The sequence below is a fragment of the Acomys minous genome, assembly GCF_964271855.1.
Source record: "Acomys minous genome assembly, chromosome: 11".
NCBI lineage: Eukaryota > Metazoa > Chordata > Mammalia > Rodentia > Muridae > Acomys > Acomys minous.
In genome coordinates this window covers 48,815,383-48,834,429 of record NC_140492.1, presented here as the reverse complement: position 1 = coordinate 48,834,429, position 19,047 = coordinate 48,815,383, and the positions used below count along the sequence as shown (strand labels likewise).

Genomic DNA, 19,047 nt, shown 5'->3' with positions numbered 1-19,047 from the left:
AATAACTCTACCCAGAGTTGCTGTGGGGAGGGCCAGAGCAGACCTGCTCAGAGCACTAAGCTCAAAGGCAGGTCAATGGGAACTTTTGAGTTATTTTTATTGTCTTATTTTTGTCTTTTTAAAAAGTATTTTATTCAAGGCCGGAGAGAGCTGTTAAGAGCACTTGCTGTTCTTGCAGAGGGCCTGGGTCCAATCCACAGCACCCACATTGTGCTCACAACCGTCTCTATGTCCAGTTCCAGAAGAGATGCCCTCTCTGTCCTCTGTAAACACCATCCACACATGGCACACATACATGCAGGCCAAACACTCATACATGCAAAATAAATGATAACCTTAAGAATTCCATTTGTAATCAAGTTACAAACTATTTACTTTGGGAAGAAATGAAGCTGAAAAAGAAGTTGTCTTTCAGTCACTAACAGAATACAAACACACAGACACACCCCCAGAGAGAGGCGGGGCATTCTAGCCAGTCTTCACTGGGACAATGATGCTGTCTAGGCTTCTGTAGCTCAGGACATTAAAGTAGTCCTGTGGTTCAGCATAGACATCTTCTGGCTGCTCTCCTCGAAGGGCAGCAGGGGCAGCTTCTGTCTCCACAGGGTCTCTGGGGGATGAGAGAATCCCAAGGTTCCATGCCTGTGGCCCAGCTGCCATTCTCCCAAGGCCACTTTCCATAGAATGCATCCTAATATATTTCTAGGATTAAACAAATAAATACATGGGGACATTATTCAAAAGCTACTTTACAAATAGCACATAGTTATAACCACCTCTTTCTTTCTTACATGAACATACATGCACACACATGTACACACATGGGGGGAGGTAATAGTAGTAATAGTAGTGATAGAAGAAGAAGAAGAAGAAGAAGAAGAAGAAGAAGAAGAAGAAGAAGAAGAAGAAGAAGAAGAAGGAGAAGAAGAAGAAGAAGAAGAAGAAGCAGCAGCAGCAAACTTGGGTTCTTACCAGTACACAATCCTTAGCCCTTAGCCCTTAATTTTCCTACTTTATTGTAGCTTTTTTCTTTTTGTTCTTAAAATTCTCATACAATATATTTTTATATTCTTTCTCCTCTCCCAACTCCTTCCAGATGGCCTCCATCTCTCTACCCATTCAACCTCATGTTCTTCTCTCTCTTTCAAAACAAAATCAAAAGTCATTAAGACAATACCAAACTCAAAGGAAAAAAAAAACACGCAAAAGCCTTAGAATTCATTTTATGTTGGTCAACTATTCTAGACATGGGATTGGCCTTGAAGTGTATTTGATAGAAACCCAGTGTTGCTCCATTGGAGAAACTGGTTATCAATTACAAATAGCTTCTTGATTAGGAGTGAGACTTTGTGCCTGCTTCCCCTTTCCCATAGAACTCAGTTTCCATAGTAACAGCTCTAATGAAACTAACTTGCCACCCTGGAGCCCTTATTTCATGTTCTCTTAACCAGGAGAGTCTCGTCTGACTTGCTTCCATCTCTCTTTTCTTCCACTCCTTGCAACAGGCGCCGTGCTCCTTCCTTCTTTCTCTTTGGTTTCTATGCCATCACATTCTTCTCACTCCCCTCCTTTTGGACCCCATCTTTAGCCAGCCTGGCCATTTTCTCTTTGAACATTGGCTCTCCAAGCCAAGGGGTTACCCAGGATTCTGTCCTCTGCTTAATGCTCTGAGTCACTTTATCCACCACAGGACTCTAAACAAGACCCAGTCTCTAAAGACTCCACCAGTAGCCCAAGCTCTGCACTGAGTTCCTGGCTCATTTGCTCACCTACTCAGCTCGGCCTGTGAGAGAATCACAGCAAGCTTGAACTCAACTTGTCTCCATGAAAACCATTGGGCCTCACCCCACAACCTTCTGCCCATATTTTCCCTTTTGGCTAAGAGCACAGGCCCTTCAGAAACATGGAAGTTCCAATCACCCACAACACAGGTGATGACTATGCTTAATTGTCAACTTGACTACATTGGGAATGAACTAAAACCCAAGTGGCTGGGTACACCTGGGAGGACTTTTTCCTAATTAAATCATTTGGAGTGGGAAGACCCATCTTTAATCCAGGTATTTTGAGGTGAGAACGACACATCTTTAATCTGGGTCTCACCTCCTACAACAGCCTGTATAAGGGACCTGAAGAATGAAGCTTTCTCTCTTTGTCTGCTTGTTCTTACTCTTACTGGAAACTCCATTCCTTCACTGACGTTAGACCCACTTCTTCGGGATTCTGCACACTGAAGGCCAGATGAAATATCCAGCATTGTAAGCTAAACAACCAGAATTCTTGGACTTTCCATTGTAGACCACCACTGTTGGACTAGCAAAGCCACAGCCTCTAAGCCACTCTAACAAATCCTATTATATATATATACATATATATGTGTGTGCGTGTGTATAATAGGATTATATATGTGTATGTGTACATACACATATATCTTTATCAATATATCCATTCTATAAGTTCTATTCCTCTAGAGATTAATGCACAGCCCATCCACTTTTGCTCCATCCTCTATTTATTTCATCCCTCTCACCTGCTGTGGGGAAGAATGAATCTCCTTCATACTAGTCTGGCTCACATTTCCTTGTATTGCTAGGCTAACTTTGCACAAACCTCCACATAGCGATTTTTTTTTCAAAAATAAAAATGGAATCTGTTCATACTTCCACTAAAACTCTTTAATGACCTCCACAGTCCACCAGAGGAGGCTTAACCTGGCATGAGCTTTAATGAACACCCTGAGAGATTTGACTTCAGAGGATTTACATATAATCTCACATTATAATTAAAGTTTTACATAAAGGTACACTCTTGTGGGGGAGAAAATCAGTAGTTCATTAAATACCCCAAAGGAATCTATGATGTCCCAAACACGTTGTGTCCCACATGCCCATCACTCTGGCTTCATCTCCTGCTGTGTTTCACAACCAAGATGCCCAATTTTTGAGGCATGCAATCCATGCAATGCCACTTACTGTAACACAGCTTTGAGATCAGACTTAGCTATTTCTGCTTAGCGGCAGCTCTGCTAATGTCTGGTTTGGGGTGAGCTTATGGAAACAGGCAGAAGTCCACTGACCAAGGACAAAGCTACTTGTTGCTCAGATTTTCTGACTCTTCCTACACTCTCCTTTGACCACAGTGGCTCTCCTGTCGTGCATGTCTGTGAAGGCCAACTGGTTTACCTTTCGTCCTTCACCAGACTCCAATGTCCAAGTTTCCTAAGGAAAGTGCTATGGTCCTCTTTGTAACCTCAGAACCCATATCATATGCTCAATCTGTATAGGTCTTAGGACTGAAATAGACATGCATACCCAGTTGGACACACATACACTCATTTTAAAAATATAGTCCCATATAAAAGAATCTGATTTTACAAATGAAAGCATAATCACACAGCCAGGAAACTAAAGTTGCATTCATCGAGACAAGACAGAGCAGTGAAATCTTTTCAGTGATGCCAACCATAGAATCCACGTTAGAGTGTCATACTTGAGGGTTGTGATAATACAGGGAAACTGAAGATCATCAGCCACAAGTAGCGTGGCAGAAGAAGTGCTTACTAACATTTCAAACACTTGACATTCTTTTTGGTCTTACTGATGGCTGCTCTAATGCATGTCATTCACTTCATCCACTTTATGTATCTGATCAACAAAATCACAAAGATCCAGGGACCTGGAAAATGGAGCAACCAAGGCACATAGAGTCTCTCTTCATTGAACCTTTTGCTTCCAAGACAGAAAATGCTACCTTATTGGTGCCAAGCCCAACTGCGCACCAGTGGAAATAAAGAGGTAGAGAAGGGAGGTTGGAAGTAACTATAGATGTGTACAATGAAAAGATACCAAAAACAAACAACAAAACCAAACAACACAACAACAAAAACCCATGATGCATCACTACAGGCCTTAAAGAGTTGGGCACTGAGAAACACTAGAGTCTCAGGGTGATGTACAAAGTCATTGGTCTCCCTCCTCCCATTTCTTCTCCGCAGACATTGCTAAGCTTTAACATGAGTATGAAGAAGGGAACAGCTGTCATACTTCATGCTGGTGCTGTTTTTAAAAGGACTTTGACATCCCTTGATACAACACAATCTCCTTTTAATATGAATACTCAATTATTTCTCAAAGAGCTAATTATGACTTTTTGTGCTTGTGTGTTCTTATTCTCATTCTTGGTAAGGATGGCCACCCTTTCTTTTTAATTTTAAAACTATTTTGAGCTCGAAAAGTCCTCTGGGAAATGCAAATATTCCTCAGACGGGTCCCTAAGCTGTTCCATTTCCATTCTACCCTACATGGAGACTCTATAATTGTAACCAGTGTAAAATATAGGTCTGAGATTAATGTACTAACACTGCCCTAGAGAACCAAGTGAAGCTACAGAAATTGCAACTGAGTCCTCCTGGGGCAAACACTGCTTTCTAGTAGCACATGAGGAGAATGAACAGTGGACAGTAGGGTTGGCAGAGCCGTTGTCCAGGATCTGACACACATAACGTTTCATAATATCTGCCTGGAAAATACCATTTATTCATATAACATATATGAATAATATGAATATATATATATATCTTGCAATGCTATGAAAATATCTCCAGAAGAAATAACATTCATAATGAACTTTTTTCCCTCCCACCTCAACACAAAAGGTGTTCTCTGCATCTGTCCAAGAGAAGCTAATATAATAAGGTGATGAATTTCTGAAGTTACTTAGTGCAAGGATTGTCAAAGTCACCCTCATTACCAGCCCTGTCCTTGCAGGCTACCTTTTAGCATCATTCTCAGGAGCTGCAGGTCCTAGGGGCAGGCATGTATATTCTGGTGTTAGTGACTTTCCCAGAGAAAGGATAGTGAGGGAGGCCAGAGGCAAGGGAGTGCAAGGGCAGTGCCAGCATCACTGACTTCCATAAGTCTCTCCTCTGCAGACTGATGCTGAAGTAGAAGATGCTCCTGCAGAACAGGATCCCTAGCAGCAAACGTGATAAGGAGACCTCCAAACAATAGAGAACAGATGAGTATTTGAGGACCAAAGCAGATCTAGCTGCAACAATGGAAACTAAGAAGACCTGACCAGTGGGGATCTTAGGATGGTTCATACAGCACAGTGATCCTAGGATAAACATAGACAGACAGTATACAATAGAATTGTGTGTGTGTGTGTGTGTGCGTGTGTGTGTGCGTGTGCTTATACATACACATTCAAATATCACCAAGAATACGAGTGTAGTCTAAAGCCAACCATCCCCATGAAAAGTCTAGAACTTCAAAAAGAGAAAGAAAAAGAAAATCCAGGTGTGATTGTGTACACCTGTAATCCCAGCACTCAGGGAGGCAGAGGGAGGCTGATTGCTATGTGTTTGAGAACAGCCTGGTCTACAAATGAGTCCAGGACAGCCAAAGCTTCACAGAGAAACCCAGTCTCGAAAAACTAAAAGAAAAAAAAAAAAAGATCTTTTGTCCAATTTCCAGGTCTATGAACAGAACTCTATAGATATAGCACATTTATTGGCTCAACTCTCAACCTTCTCTGTCATCCTCTGGCCCCAAGAAGACTGCACTGCATGCCCTGCACCAGTGGGCCCACTTGTCCTCCACACAGAATGACAAGGGAATGACGGAACAGAGAGTGAGAAGAAGGTACGTAGTCCCCTGCAGTAGGTGCAGGGTGACCCTTGACCTGGTTGTAATCCTCACTCTCCGTGTGATGCTCCTATGCCAATTTCCAGCAGTCACACTCTCATCTCTCCTCCTAAGTACACGCACGTCTATCTTCCCCTCACGGTTTCCATATGTTCACTCTGGACCCATATGAAAGTATCTGTGAGCAGTCCAGCTCCAGAGAACTATGTGTTCCTGATCATACCTTGACTAATGTTTTGAACAAGAAGAGAACAAGCCCTAGGGACTATATCCAGACTACAAGATAAAGCAGAAAGGCTCTAGAGTAAACTGGCAATGATGAGGGTGTCAGACAGAGGGCTGAGTGGCCCTGTGTACTACCAGGGAACTGAGAGCTCTTGGCCTTTTCATCTTTCTCAGTCTCCATCTTAATCAAAGCTACTCTGGGTTCCTGACATGAAAATTAACCAGCCTCAAGTCTTGAATAGACAAATATGTTCTGCTGTGTCCTTAGGGCCACTGACCTCTTTACTCCAGAGCTAAAGGACACTTGTATGGCAGAAGAAATCTGTTCACCAATCACTCTCACTGATCCAGCCTGAAGGTAAGTTATTATTCTTGTCACCTCTTACCTCTGAAGAGCCACTTCTCCTGTCCTCATCTTCTCTTAGATGTCTTATTTCATAATCATATCTGTCACGATAGCAATGACAGAAGAGAAAATACAATGGATAATCAGCAGCCATGTCTTGGCCACTGCTGGGTCCTCGGCTCCACGCTAGCCAGATCTGCTTAATAACAGAGGATCTGTGGCCACATCTCTGTGTATCAGGCAGGTCAGCAGCCATGATGTTTATCTCAGAACCAGAGAGAGAAAGGACAAATCATAATACAACAAAGAATTTTGCAGATAAATTGGGCACAATAATAGAAGGCCATATTTAACTTTCCAGAGCAATCAGAACTTTTTCTAACATTTGGAACCTGTTTAGTTCCTTTGGGATCAAGTTAGCCAGATCCACGAGGTGCCCAGAGAACTCACTAGTGGAGGTCTGAGTGTCAGACCTGGGAGAGAGATCTGTTGTTCACTGGGGGGAAACACAGCTTTGCTTCGGCTGCCAAAACATCTTCCCCATCTTTGCTCTAATCTTCTCTCAATTAAAGAAAATCAAGAACTGGGTGGGTTCTCTTCATTTCTGGCTCACGTATGAAGACAGAATGTCTGTGAAATCCAACATGGTATATTTATTATACCTGTATCCTTGTTATTGATACGAAGGAATAGGTGTCACAGTCACCTACACAGAAAACTGACAGAGTTTAAGATATAAAAGATGAGGTGAAAGTCCAGCCTTTATAATAAGAATAAGTATGAAGACTCGTGACTTTAGAAGCAGAATTAGGAACAGTACAAACTGATACATATAGTGGGGTCACAGCCAGAGTGTAGCACTAAGACTGTTTATAAAGAAGAGACCTGGAACCCAAGGAGGCCATTACAATGGGTTTATACAGTTCATCCCAACTGAGGCCTGAAGAACAATCTTCATGGCATTAAAAAGTCAAAGTTAAGTTAGAAAGGGAAGAAAATCAGGGTGTGGTCCCCCTCTGGGTGGGGAAAGGAGAGGCGATGAGCTCACAAGGGTGAGAAAAAGGAAAACGCTCCTTCCTTCACTCAGCCTAACAGCCCTCCTTAGGCCTGGCCAGGACCCAGCCAGCCAGGAGCTGGCCTGGACTTGGGGTCAGGATGTGGGAAATAGAACTCAGCAGAGGGTTTGACCCAAGAGAACTGAGAAGCGAAGAAGGCAGGCCAGCTGAATCTCTACTTCACAGTCAGACTTAGAATGAAGCTAGGAAGCATAACATCAAAAGCAGAAAGTCCTCTCTGATTTGAACCTCTCTTTCATTTTAGAACAAGTGAAAATATAGAGGAGGGATGGGGAGATGATTCAGCAGCTGAAGCTCAGATGTCCAGCATCTCCGCAAAGGAGAGTGTGATGACCCCCACCCCCCACCCCCACCCCAATAACCACTAATGCTCCAAGACAGAGATGACACCAGATCCTTGGAGCAAGGTGCCTAGCTAGACTAGCTGAACCAGCGAAAGGCTTTGTCTTAAGGTGGAGAGCAATCAAGGAAGACTGTCAGGAGATGGTCTGATGTATTTTGATGCTAATTACTGCTTGCTGTCTGTGTGACCCACCTTTTGCTTAATGAAAAGCCATCCCACCTGGGCAGGGCAAAGGCGATAGGTGGGGCTAGGAGAGAGAGGAATTCTGAGGGGGAAAAAAAAGAGGGCCAAAAGGAGGAAGGAGAGAGACCTGAAGGGAAGAGAGGAAGGCCGCCATGGGTTAGATGGAGGAGAAGCACATGGCCGGCATGGATGGAGAATCCAGCCCAGATGAAGAACATGAACAAGTATGTGGGATTATAGATAAAAGGTAGCTTGATAAAAGTTATTAAAAACAGATGGCATGGGATTAAGACAGGGACGTCATGCCTGTCCCACTATGGGAAGTAGTTTAAAAGATGAGTATCTGCCCTGCCCTCGGTTAACTAAGGCTATTTTAAAATATAACAAGTGTCTGTGTCTTAACTGATTGCTGGCCAGGCCTACAGATAATACTAATAATACAGATAATTTTATAAAACAATAGAAGACACCTGATGGCGCCTTCTGGCCTACATGCACATGCAAATGTGCACACGTGTGCACAAGCAGGCGTGCACGCAAGACACACACACTGCACACAGGCACGCACAAACATGAACGTGAATATACACATACACACACCACACACACACACACAATCCACCCATAAGAAAAAGGACAGAAAGAGGAAAGATAGATGAAATATTAGAAAATGGTTGAAGAAATAAGAGATCTGCCAGATAAGTGAGTAATTTTGGATCGTTGGATGGGGAGCCAGACCCAGGAGAACATACCTAGTGAGGAGATGAGCATTTGGGCCAGATGTGGTGCCTCATGCCTGGACTTCCAACACTCAGGAAGCTGGGGCAGGAAGATTAAAACCTCCAGGCTTGCCTGGATTATGTAGGGAGATCCCAGGTTTGGAGGGATAGTGGGGGTGGGGGAGCAGGGGTGGAGGAGGTTCCTCTGTGCCAATTTGCTTTGTTGAAAGCAGTGTTTTTGCCTACAGTTCCTCTGGAGGCAACTGCCTCCAGTTATAGAGACAGATAACCTACACATAGTTAACCCGAAGAGAGGAAATAAAATCAGGAACCATCATGGCAGGGGAACCTTGGAGAAAACAAACATAACAACTAAACCGCTGGAGGCCTCTCATTTCTGTGACAATCTCAGAGACTCCACCCTGGGGGTGAGGAATACTGGGACCTGAATTCTAGCCCTATGGCCTCGCTGACGGCTAGCATTTCTTGTTAATTTGATGTGGTTTCTACAAACTTCTGAGCTTATCTATGGAGCATTCCAGAGAGGTCTGAGTGAGATGGAGGACTTGCCCTGAATGTGACTGGCACAGTTCCGGGAATCTCTCCGGGAAGAAGTGCTCTGACACCAGTGAGGGGCAGAGAGACATCACCAGTGGACTGACACCAGGGCAGTTCCTGAAGTCCCCCCCTCCACCCCCCGGGGTCCAGTCTGTATCTCATTTTATCCAAAGGGAGGCAGGCAAGCAAACCAGGTTTTACAGAAGCCTTTGAGGCAGTCGGCTCGGCTCGTAAAGGGCACCAACCCGTTGTTTTACCTATTACTCCAAGCCATTCTGTTCCAGGTAGCAAGTGACCTCATGCTTGGCTTTAGAAGAGGCACTATAAGTCAGTCACTAACTAAATCAATGAATCAATATCTAAGCATTGGTCCTTTACTTCTGCACCATCCCCTGCTAGGAGAGGGAGTGGAACGCGGGCTTTCATCTGGCTCTGCTTCCTGACTGTAATCAGCACTCTCCGTTGCTGTCCCCTGCACCTTCCCCACCATGATGTGCTGCACCTCTAAACCACGAGCCAAAGAAGCCCTCCCTCCCTTAAGCTGCTCCTGTCAGAGACTTTATCACAGCAATAAGGAAAGTATTACAATCTGTCACCACTGATTTAATTCAGGTGACCTGGGATTGCTAAAACCTGAAAATAACTACCTGCAGGTTCCAAAGGGCTGGACGGAGGAAGAGGCTGCAGTTTTTCATGGAGAACACCCAGCACGCCATGAAAACCACCCGGCAAGAGAAGAACTTACAACTGTTAATCAAGTAAAAATAGACAAATAGAAAAAGACCCAGGAAGGGTGTAATTAATAGGACTGTCAGGCACAGACTTCAGAATAACTCATAAATATTCTCAAAGGTTGGGAGTTTTGACAGGCTATAAACTATTTAAACAAAGAATAGATACATCAAAGGAGATGACACTTGGTAACCTGAAAGGTAAGCTTAAAGAAAAGGCCCACTACGAAACATGGTGAGATAAATGGGCGGAAAATATAAAAGAGGCTGGGAGACATATGGAAGAAAAAGCAAGCATCGAAAGTCCCTGCGATGAGAGGTCCAGAAGGAGAAGAAAGCAAGAATAGAGGAGGAATATATATAAAGAGATATGGCCAGGATTGACCCCAAAACTGACAAAACCCATCAAACCACAGACCGAAAAAAACCACTTGATCCAAACCCCATACAGAATAAATACAAAGATAATGACATCTAATTATATCATTGTACAAATGCTGAAAACTGAAGACAGAAAATGTTCAAAGAACAAGAAGGAGAAAAAGGCATTTTTAAAGAAGTAAAGATAAAACCCAGTTTCATATATATATGTAGTTAGACACTGGGATAAAAAATCTTCCTTGTGCTAAAAGAAAATACTGGCCAACATTAGATTCTACACCTGGTGAAACAAACATAATCATGTTTACAGCCATAGGGTAAGCAAGTTTTAGGTGAACAACAGCAGAAAAAAAAAAACCACAAAAAATAATTCTTTTTATCTTTACTGACCTGCACTGCAGGATGTTCCTCAGGTCAGAGGAAAATGGCAGCTAGAAGCCAGGATGGTGAGGCCAGAGAGAAGAGCAAAGGGAGGGCGCAGCTAAAGGCATGTGGACTCAGCGTACAATCACTAGTGTGGGTATAAAGAGGAAAGGACCAGAGGGCAGAGTGATGGTGGAGTGACGCGGAGGAGACAGACAGTAAGATTAGAGCTCGTGCGATCTAAGGTTCCTGCATATGCCAGAACGTTACAGAACACTAATTGATTATTACTAATACAGAGGAACCTCAGTAAGTCCAGGTGTGTTTTGTGCCACCTACTGTAACCACTGAAAGAATAGCAGAAGACTGTATCGCTCACGAACATGCCTTTTATATAATAAGGTGACTGTTACTTCAAAACCTAGAGAACCGAGGGGGAATTTAAAGGAAAAAGTCCAGCAGCTAAGGAGCTGGGGAGACGGCTCAGCAAATAAAGGCACCTGCTGTTCTTGGAGAACAGGATCCAGTCCCCAGCACCCACATCCTGAGTAATTCCGGCTCCAGGGGATCTGACACCCGCCTCTGACTTCCATGGCCACCACTCCTGGTACACTTACATATATGCAGGGGAAACACTCATACACATAAAATATACACATTTAACTACCAGGGGTCGGCCCTGAAATCACCTAAATACAAGTAACATTAGGCAGATGAGTAGGTTGTATTTGCATATGCAGGAATATAGGTAACAACACTTTAAAAAAAAGATGTGAACAAGGTGAGATCAAGGTGGTAAGGAAAACAGGAGAACTAGAGAGGAAAGGGAAGCAAGAAATGATGTGATTATATTTTAATTTCTATATATATTCAATATATCCTATATTTTCAATATTTATACATTATATTTTAACATATATAGAAATTTAAAATATATATTAATTAAATATATAATTATAAACAGATATATCTATAAATACTTTAAAATTATAGTATATAATTAATTCAAATGTATTGAATATATAGAAATTAAAATATAATAGATAAATATAATACATACATAATAAATAAATAAATCTTTAAAAATTAAGAATAAGGCATCTTTCAGTCCACAGACATCATTACTACCAGCCCCAAGCACCTAGCTGGAGAGTAAGTCTGGGGTCAGCAAAAATGAAGTATTAGGAAACGCAGTGGGAAATAAAGTGAAGAAAGTTTCAGCAAAGTAGAAGCAGCGCATTTATCACAGGCTACGTTCCCTCAAATGTTCTCATAGTGAATTGAGGTAGATGATCTTAAAGGGCCTGGGCCACCAGACCAAAACAGATTGAGAATTTTTAGCTCATCCCAGTCAGCCCGTACCAGCTTATGACACAGCAAGCACGCTGATACCGCTATCATTATAGGGAAAGCCTGATACGTGACAGCCGTGCATCACAACTTTTTAATATAGGAGCGAACTGTAACCTGCGTCTTACATACAAAGCAATGGCGACCCTGAAAAAAAAAAATCAAGTAACAAGCTTAAAACCATATAGTCAGTGCTGAGCTAGAGACGAAAACCCTCCCTCCGGTTCCCCTTCCCACTCTTCCAGCCAATGGCCTCTTAAACTCAAGTCACTAAAATGTCTGATTTTTGCCATGTGTCTTCCGCTCCCCAAATCTGGAATGGTAACTTCCCAACCTACAGTAGTAATACGGGGCAGCCCAGGACAACCAATGAGTTGTGAGGACTAATGAGCTACAAAAGCCACTAGCATCCAGAAGACACCCTCTACGGCACACCCACAGAAGACGAACTCTCAGCGCGCCAGCTTAAGGGACAGGCAGAAAGCAGCAACTGTGATAGACCGAAAGGTGGTCGAGATGCAGGTACGTCCTTCCGGAAGCTCCCAGCCAGGGGGCGGGACCAGAACAAGTACAAATAAATAAGTGCAGAACAGGAACCATAAAAGAGGCACAAAAGCCGGGCGTGGTGGCACACGCCTTTAATCCCAGCACTTGGGAGGCAGAGGCAGGATCGCTGTGAGTTGCAGGCCAGCCTGGTCAACAAAGTGAGTGCAGGACAGCCAGGGCTACACAGAGAAACCCCGTCTCGAAAAACAAACAAACAAAAAAGAGGCACAAGAACAAGGGCAGAGATCACGTCTGGGGCTCTCTGAGCAGAAAGGGGAACAGAAGCCACCAGGGCAACAAGAATTGGGGTGATGGGGACCGGGACGAGCTGTCCTGCTCCTTACCTTTCTAGCCAGTACAGTTACTCCTGTGACCGTTAAGCAGATGAGTCCCAGCACTGCAGCCATGGCTCCTCCAAGCAAGGCACTCTGGATCTGAGCCACTGCAGGGAGAACAAAACAGGCAGGTGGCAGAGGTCAGGAGCAAAGCTGCCTTCTCCAGGAAGCCTCCTTTGTCTCAGACAACCCCAAACCAGTGCCCGGCATGGGCATGCGCACCTTCAGTCTCAGCGCTCAGAAGTCAAGAGGCAGGCAAATCTCTGATTTGAGGCCGGCCTGGTCTTTTATGGTGAGTTCCAGGCCAGAGGTGGGATTTTCTAGATCTGTCGTCTATTGGAGACTTGAACCTTAGCTCTCTGGTCTGCAGACTCTACCTGGTCTCCAGTAGAGGCATGAGCTACCTTGTAGAAGCACCTTGGAAGAGATTTTTATAATCCTTTCCCCTATCCAACACTTGTTTTCAGGAATCATGAAGGGAAACAAATGCCATGTAAAAGGAAACTCTGAAAGGCATGGAAAGATGGCTCAGTGGTTGAGCACACTGGCTGCTCTTCTGGAGGACCCAGGTTGGACTCCCAGCATCTACGTGGCAGCTCACAACCATCTGTAACCCAGGTTCTAGGGGATTCAAACTCTCCAGGCCTCCACTGATGCCAGAACACAGGTGGTACAGAGATGTATACACAGCCAAGACACCCATACACACAAAATAAGTAAAAAATAACAGATATACAATAAAATAAACACATACACACACACACACACATCAGTAAAACAGGCTAAATAAAAAAATGAACAAAATTAACATTAAGTGATGCAGAGAAACGAATGTCACTTTTCACCTTAGCCCCATAGTCCAGGTGTGAAAGCCTGGAAGGAGTGGGGCTCTTGCAAACTTACCTTCTGTGGTTTATTTCAGGCCTTGGGACACAGGAGATGCTTAATAAATAATAGCTGTGCTGTGTATAAGAATGATTTCAAGGACACTCGCTTCCTTCCCCCTTTCTTCTCCAGAAATGTGGACAGGACCCCAAAGTCCTGAGAAAACTGGAAACAAGAAAAGGCCTGACCCTACTTGCCTGAACTCTAGGTTTAGATTATAGGAAAAGCGACTATGATATCTGATCCCTCAGGACAAGGACCACACCTGGGAAGTCCAAGGTCCCAGCATGCTCCTCCTGCTCTGAGGACTTAGCCAGGGTAGCCCAGGCTGGCCCCTTGTTGGCCATAGCCATATCTCACTCCGGAAGAAAGGGGGTAGAAGACCATGGTGTGTACACTGCACAGGTGCGGAGCAGCTGGAAGGCTCGCCATGAAACAGAGAGGACGCAGTCAGAAGAGGAAGGCAGAACCACCTCGCAAGGCCAGGTCAGTGCTGGGTTCTCCTAACGCTGAAGGGTGAAACAAGAAGCAGCTAGATTCATGGAGACATTTTAGGGAAGATTATGATAATGAATATGGTCACATCTAAGCGACAGCACACTTAGAGCAGGGGTTGGGGGCGGGGTGGGGAGAGCTCAGGTTATTAAATCTGCCAACCTCGCTAGGAACTTTTGGGTTAAAGTGAAAGCACCGGTTCTTCTATCCATAGCCCTACAGCTTCAGAACAAAGACTTCAACAAGGCCTTTGAAATGGAAAGAGCCTCGGGGCAGGCAGGGCAGTCTGATAACCTGCATTCGAGATTCGTTTATTATTTGTGATACAGGGGATTGAACCCAGGGTCTGGGTCATGTGCCTGCTAGGCACCCAGGCTAATGCTGAGCTACATCTCCAGCTCTGGTAGGAAATTGATTCACACGATACAGTTACGGGGGTCTTGGGTACCGTGTTTGGGATCAATGTCAGGAGGCAGAGCAGGCATGGAGTTGATACAAGTCATTAAAGGAGGGTTTGCCTTACAGGAAACAGCTGACTCCCTGAGAGGCAGGAGGGCGATTTCACAGGCCCAGGTGGTGTTCCCTAGAGTTTAGGATGACAGGACTGATGGGAGCACCCAGGGTCAGGGGTGGAAGCTGGAGAAAGGTGCACACAATGGACTGTGAGAGTGAGAAAGACGCTGGTGCCCTCACATCCCCAGGGTTACATAAAGGCGGCTGTGTCACTGTCATCAGGGAGGTGTTTGCATGTCAAGGTTATCAGGCCCTGAATGTTCTGGAACTATAGCGTATTTCCCAGGACATGTATAGAATATATGGTGTTATATGCCAAATACAAGCTAACACACAAGGTTCCTCTCTGGCTTCTGGTTCTGAGGCCTCAATCTATTGGTCCTGCAGTCTGGTGAGAGGCTGTGGGAAATAAAACATTGGGGTAACGAGCCCCCACAGCCACTGTGTGGTTAGACTTGCTGGGATCCAGATCTCAGGTCCTGTTTATTGTCCAAGCCTCTTCTGAATAACTGTAACAAACACTGTCCTAAGATCTCATTTGTAACAACTCATGGGATAATTTGCCACACTGCATAGACCAGAAAAATACAAGAAAAAATTTAAATACCACAATTACCCAGCATGCATGACAATATTGAGGCCCAGGCTGTTTGGTTCTAGAACCTGAGCTCTTGGATACTCATGGTATTTGATCTAGGATGGAGCCAGTCAAGAAGTATTGTTTGAAAGGAAACTTTAAGGTAAACTTTTATCTTTTCAGTGTATATGTTTCTAAAACTCATGAAACCCAATCTCCAACATAATTTCAACACACACACACACACACACACGTTCATATATGTTCTAAGCCTAAACTCCAATACAACTGATGGTAGAGCAGTTCTGAGTGTGGCATTCCATGGAGCCAGAACATCTGTGCTAAAATCAGCTTTATCACCTGAGCAATTCCAAGCCATAGCTTCTGCCACCATCAATCAGATGGGAATTGTATATTCATGGTTAACACCTAACATGACATTTGCTCTTGGTGCCATGCTAAGGGCTTTTTCAATGCCCACATTAGCACGTCAGTAAATCTTAACCCATCTTCCCTGTACAGAAGAGAAAATGAGGCCAGCAGCATTCTGGCATCAAAGGCTGAGCACTTTGCTACTCTGCTAAACTATCTCTTAGGTATGATTTTAATAATCCTTTCCCTCAGTAAAATTGGCTCGTGTTTGCAGGAGAAAAATCATAACAAGGACATTTGGAAGCTTAGAAGCTTCATCACACAAAGGTGGGTGATTATTATACATTTACACTCAACACAGCTCCAAACTTATGAGCTAATTCTAATTTTTTTTTTTTTTTTTTTTGCCTTTTTGCTTTTTGAGACAGGGTTTCTCTGTGTAGCCTTGACTGTCCTGGACTCACTTTGTAGACCAGGCTGGCCTCAAACTCACTGCAATCCTTCTGCCTCTACCTCCCGAGTGCTGGGATTAGCATGCACCACCACGCCTGGCTTCCATTTCTCATTGACCTCCTATATCTTGCCAAGTGACTGGGACTAAAGGTGTGCGCCACCACGCCGGGGCGAGCTAATTCTAATTCTAATTTGCATGACCGATACTAAGTCATTACATGAGCACCTTTCATGGAAAGCCTCATCTGTAGGTCTCATCACTTTAGATAAACCTACGCAAAACCAGTAGTCATGCATGAGAATCAGCTCGATGTTTCTGGAACATATCTAGATCCTAGCTCTCCCCCCACGAGCCTCTAATTTTATCAGCTTGGGTCGCTCTGTCTTTACTATGCCCCACGAGTTCCTTCAGTGAGTTCAGCATGCTCCAGGAGGATTGAGACACTCAACTTCCTAGAGCATCTTGGGATGGTGTTTTCTATGTGAGAGAAAGTGACTCACCATCCCCCCAATTCGAGGGACATACCTGAGCTTTCTTGGACCTTCAGGAATATTCTCCCCTTGTAAATCCCATCAGGATAGGTATGGTAGGTGCAGAAGTACTCTCCGGTGTCATTCACTGTCAGCGACTGGAAGGTGAGGCCTAGGTTGGGGCCCGGGAGCACCCGCTTACTGAAGTCTGAAGAGACATACCACCCCAGGTCAGCACTATAGATTGCCAGAAACTGCTCTCTTTGCTCCCAGTTGACCTGGGTCACTTCAGCTGTGTTGGAGGAGAAGTGACACTGTAAGATGACAGAGCCACCTTCCTCTGCGGAAATGTTCCCCTTTGTCTCTATGGTGCCTGCCGTGGCTCCTATGGGAGAGGGAGAATCACACATGAGTCTCTAGCCAGCAGCTGCCCTTCAGCCTTCCTGAAGAACCCCAGGGAGCCCAGAGGCCAGAACTGGCTCTAGGGAGAAGTCTATAGTCTGCCCTTTATCATGGCACGCCCCCATGGAGGGTACCTCGCTTCCTGTTCCCTTTGTGTCAAGAGACTCTCCTTTTTACACCTGTCACTGAAGGTTCGAATCCCAGCCATGGCCCCTTTCCAACCTTCTTGCCCTTTTCCATGTACTCTTGTTCCAGCCCAACCCATCACTGCTGCTGCTGGAGCTTGCTTCTGCCTCCCTGTCCCATCCTTACCTTAGCAGTTTGTCAGAGCTGTGCTCCCTCCCCACCACTTTGAGGACCCTAGCTTGTAAGCCCTCCCTTTCTCCCAGCCTGAATTGTACGACACCTTATCAAATGCCTGGCTCATTACTACACAGCTCGGCACAGTGTGCGCAGTTTCCTAGCTAGGTGGTCGATTGTTCCCACAGGGTTATGTAACCTTCCCGCTTAGTGTACGCTGCCCCCTTATAGCTTCTGCTTCTCTACAGTTTCCAGCAGTAGAGTCTTGTGCTTAGTCCTAGCCTTTGAAATAGGACTGAGCTATTTGATTGGCATTTGGGATGTCAGGGAAAACGAGAGAGAGAGAAAGAGAGAGAGAGACAGACAGACAGACAGACAGACAGACAGACAGACAGAGACAGAGAGACAGAGACAGACAGAGAGACAGAGACAGAGGCAGGCAGAGAGAGAGAGAGAGAGAGAGAGAGAGAGAGAGAGAGAGAGAGAGAGAGAGAAACAGAGAGACAGAAACAGAGAGTGAGAGAAAGCCAGCTCAGGGAAAGGGACCGGAAACGTGGCAAGAAACCCTATTTCTCCTCCAGAAATAGTAGCATATGCTTTTTTTTTTTTTTTTAAAAATCCCAGTACTTGGGAGGCAGATGCAGGAGGATCACAGTGAGTTCTAGGCCAGACTGGACAACATGGGGAGTTCCAGGCCAGCCTTGAAAACAGAGTGAGACCTCTATCTACCAAAGAAACAAACTAAAGTAAAAGAGAGAGGGAAGGAGGAAGAGAGAGGGAGATGAGAAGCCAGAAAAGGAAAGGAGAAGGGAGGGGAGGAGAGAGGCGGGGAGGGAAGAGTAGAAGAGAGGAGAGGCGAGGGCAGCACCTCTGCTATGAAACCACGGTCTTCACTGCTTACTACCACACCCCACGCCCGGCTCATCTCTACCCTCAGAATGTTGTAAGGTCAGCCTCTAAGCTAAGTTGTGGTATAGTCTTTAAGAAATGATTGTCTACAGTTTCTAATATGATAGAAACAGGATTTAGTCTGAGACTCTAGGAAATAGGTATTTCTGGTCAACTTTTGCCAGAAAGTTTCTCAGAAACAGAAAGGAAGGCAGAACAGGAGAAGAGGAGCCTTCCAGAAGCTTCCATCTTAGTTCACTCCCCAGCTTCCTTCCTGCACAGCTGGCCAGTCAGAGCCCCCAACCCAGAGGATCTACGAAATCTCTCCTCTGTAATCCCAAACACATCCCCTGCTCTGCGACTGCCTCTTCCCGCGTGGCCACACAGGGCCTGGGAGCCACCTGACATACATAGAGGTGGCATGCCCTCTGGACCTCCTCTAGCTGAGAACCCTGGTCTCCGTGCCAAGCCCGCTCACTCGCTCTGCTATGTTTGCAGGCCTTACCTGCAGTAAGGAAGGCAGCCTGTATCAGCCCCTGGACCCAGGTCAGGAGCAGCCAGCCATGCATGCTTCTAACGCGGGGGCCTACAGAAAAGCAGATGTGGCCTCTCCTCTGACTGAAACTGGCCTGCCGCAGGTGTTAAGGTGAAACCAAGCCTGTGAGAAAGAACGTCTCGGAAACACTGAGTTATATAAGAGCAGCATCAGTACAGATAACGCTCTCAGTAAGGCTACAAGCTGCATACAGTGAGCCACAAGAAAGGCCACGAAGGAAATGCACTGAAAAAATAATAATAAATAAAGCATGTGGTTAGAGGTATACAGGTCTTGGGTGACTCAAAGCCAATTTGTTGTTTTTAAGTTATCTTGATGCACTTTTGGAAACACC

The 19,047-nt window shown here is 44.9% G+C and overlaps 1 protein-coding gene across 1 annotated transcript; it reads right to left on the bottom strand.

The window, feature by feature from the left end:
* Nucleotides 1-348: 348 nt before the first annotated feature.
* On the bottom strand, nt 349-18,822 carry TIGIT (T cell immunoreceptor with Ig and ITIM domains). The gene is made up of 4 exons (XM_084802005.1): nt 18,663-18,822; nt 16,623-16,952; nt 12,811-12,908; nt 349-702 (listed from the first exon to the last, which is right to left on the bottom strand). The coding sequence occupies exons 1-4, from the start codon at nt 18,724-18,726 to the stop codon at nt 469-471; spliced, it is 726 nt and encodes a 241-aa protein (XP_084658131.1). The 5' UTR covers nt 18,727-18,822; the 3' UTR covers nt 349-468.
* Nucleotides 18,823-19,047: the final 225 nt, after the last annotated feature.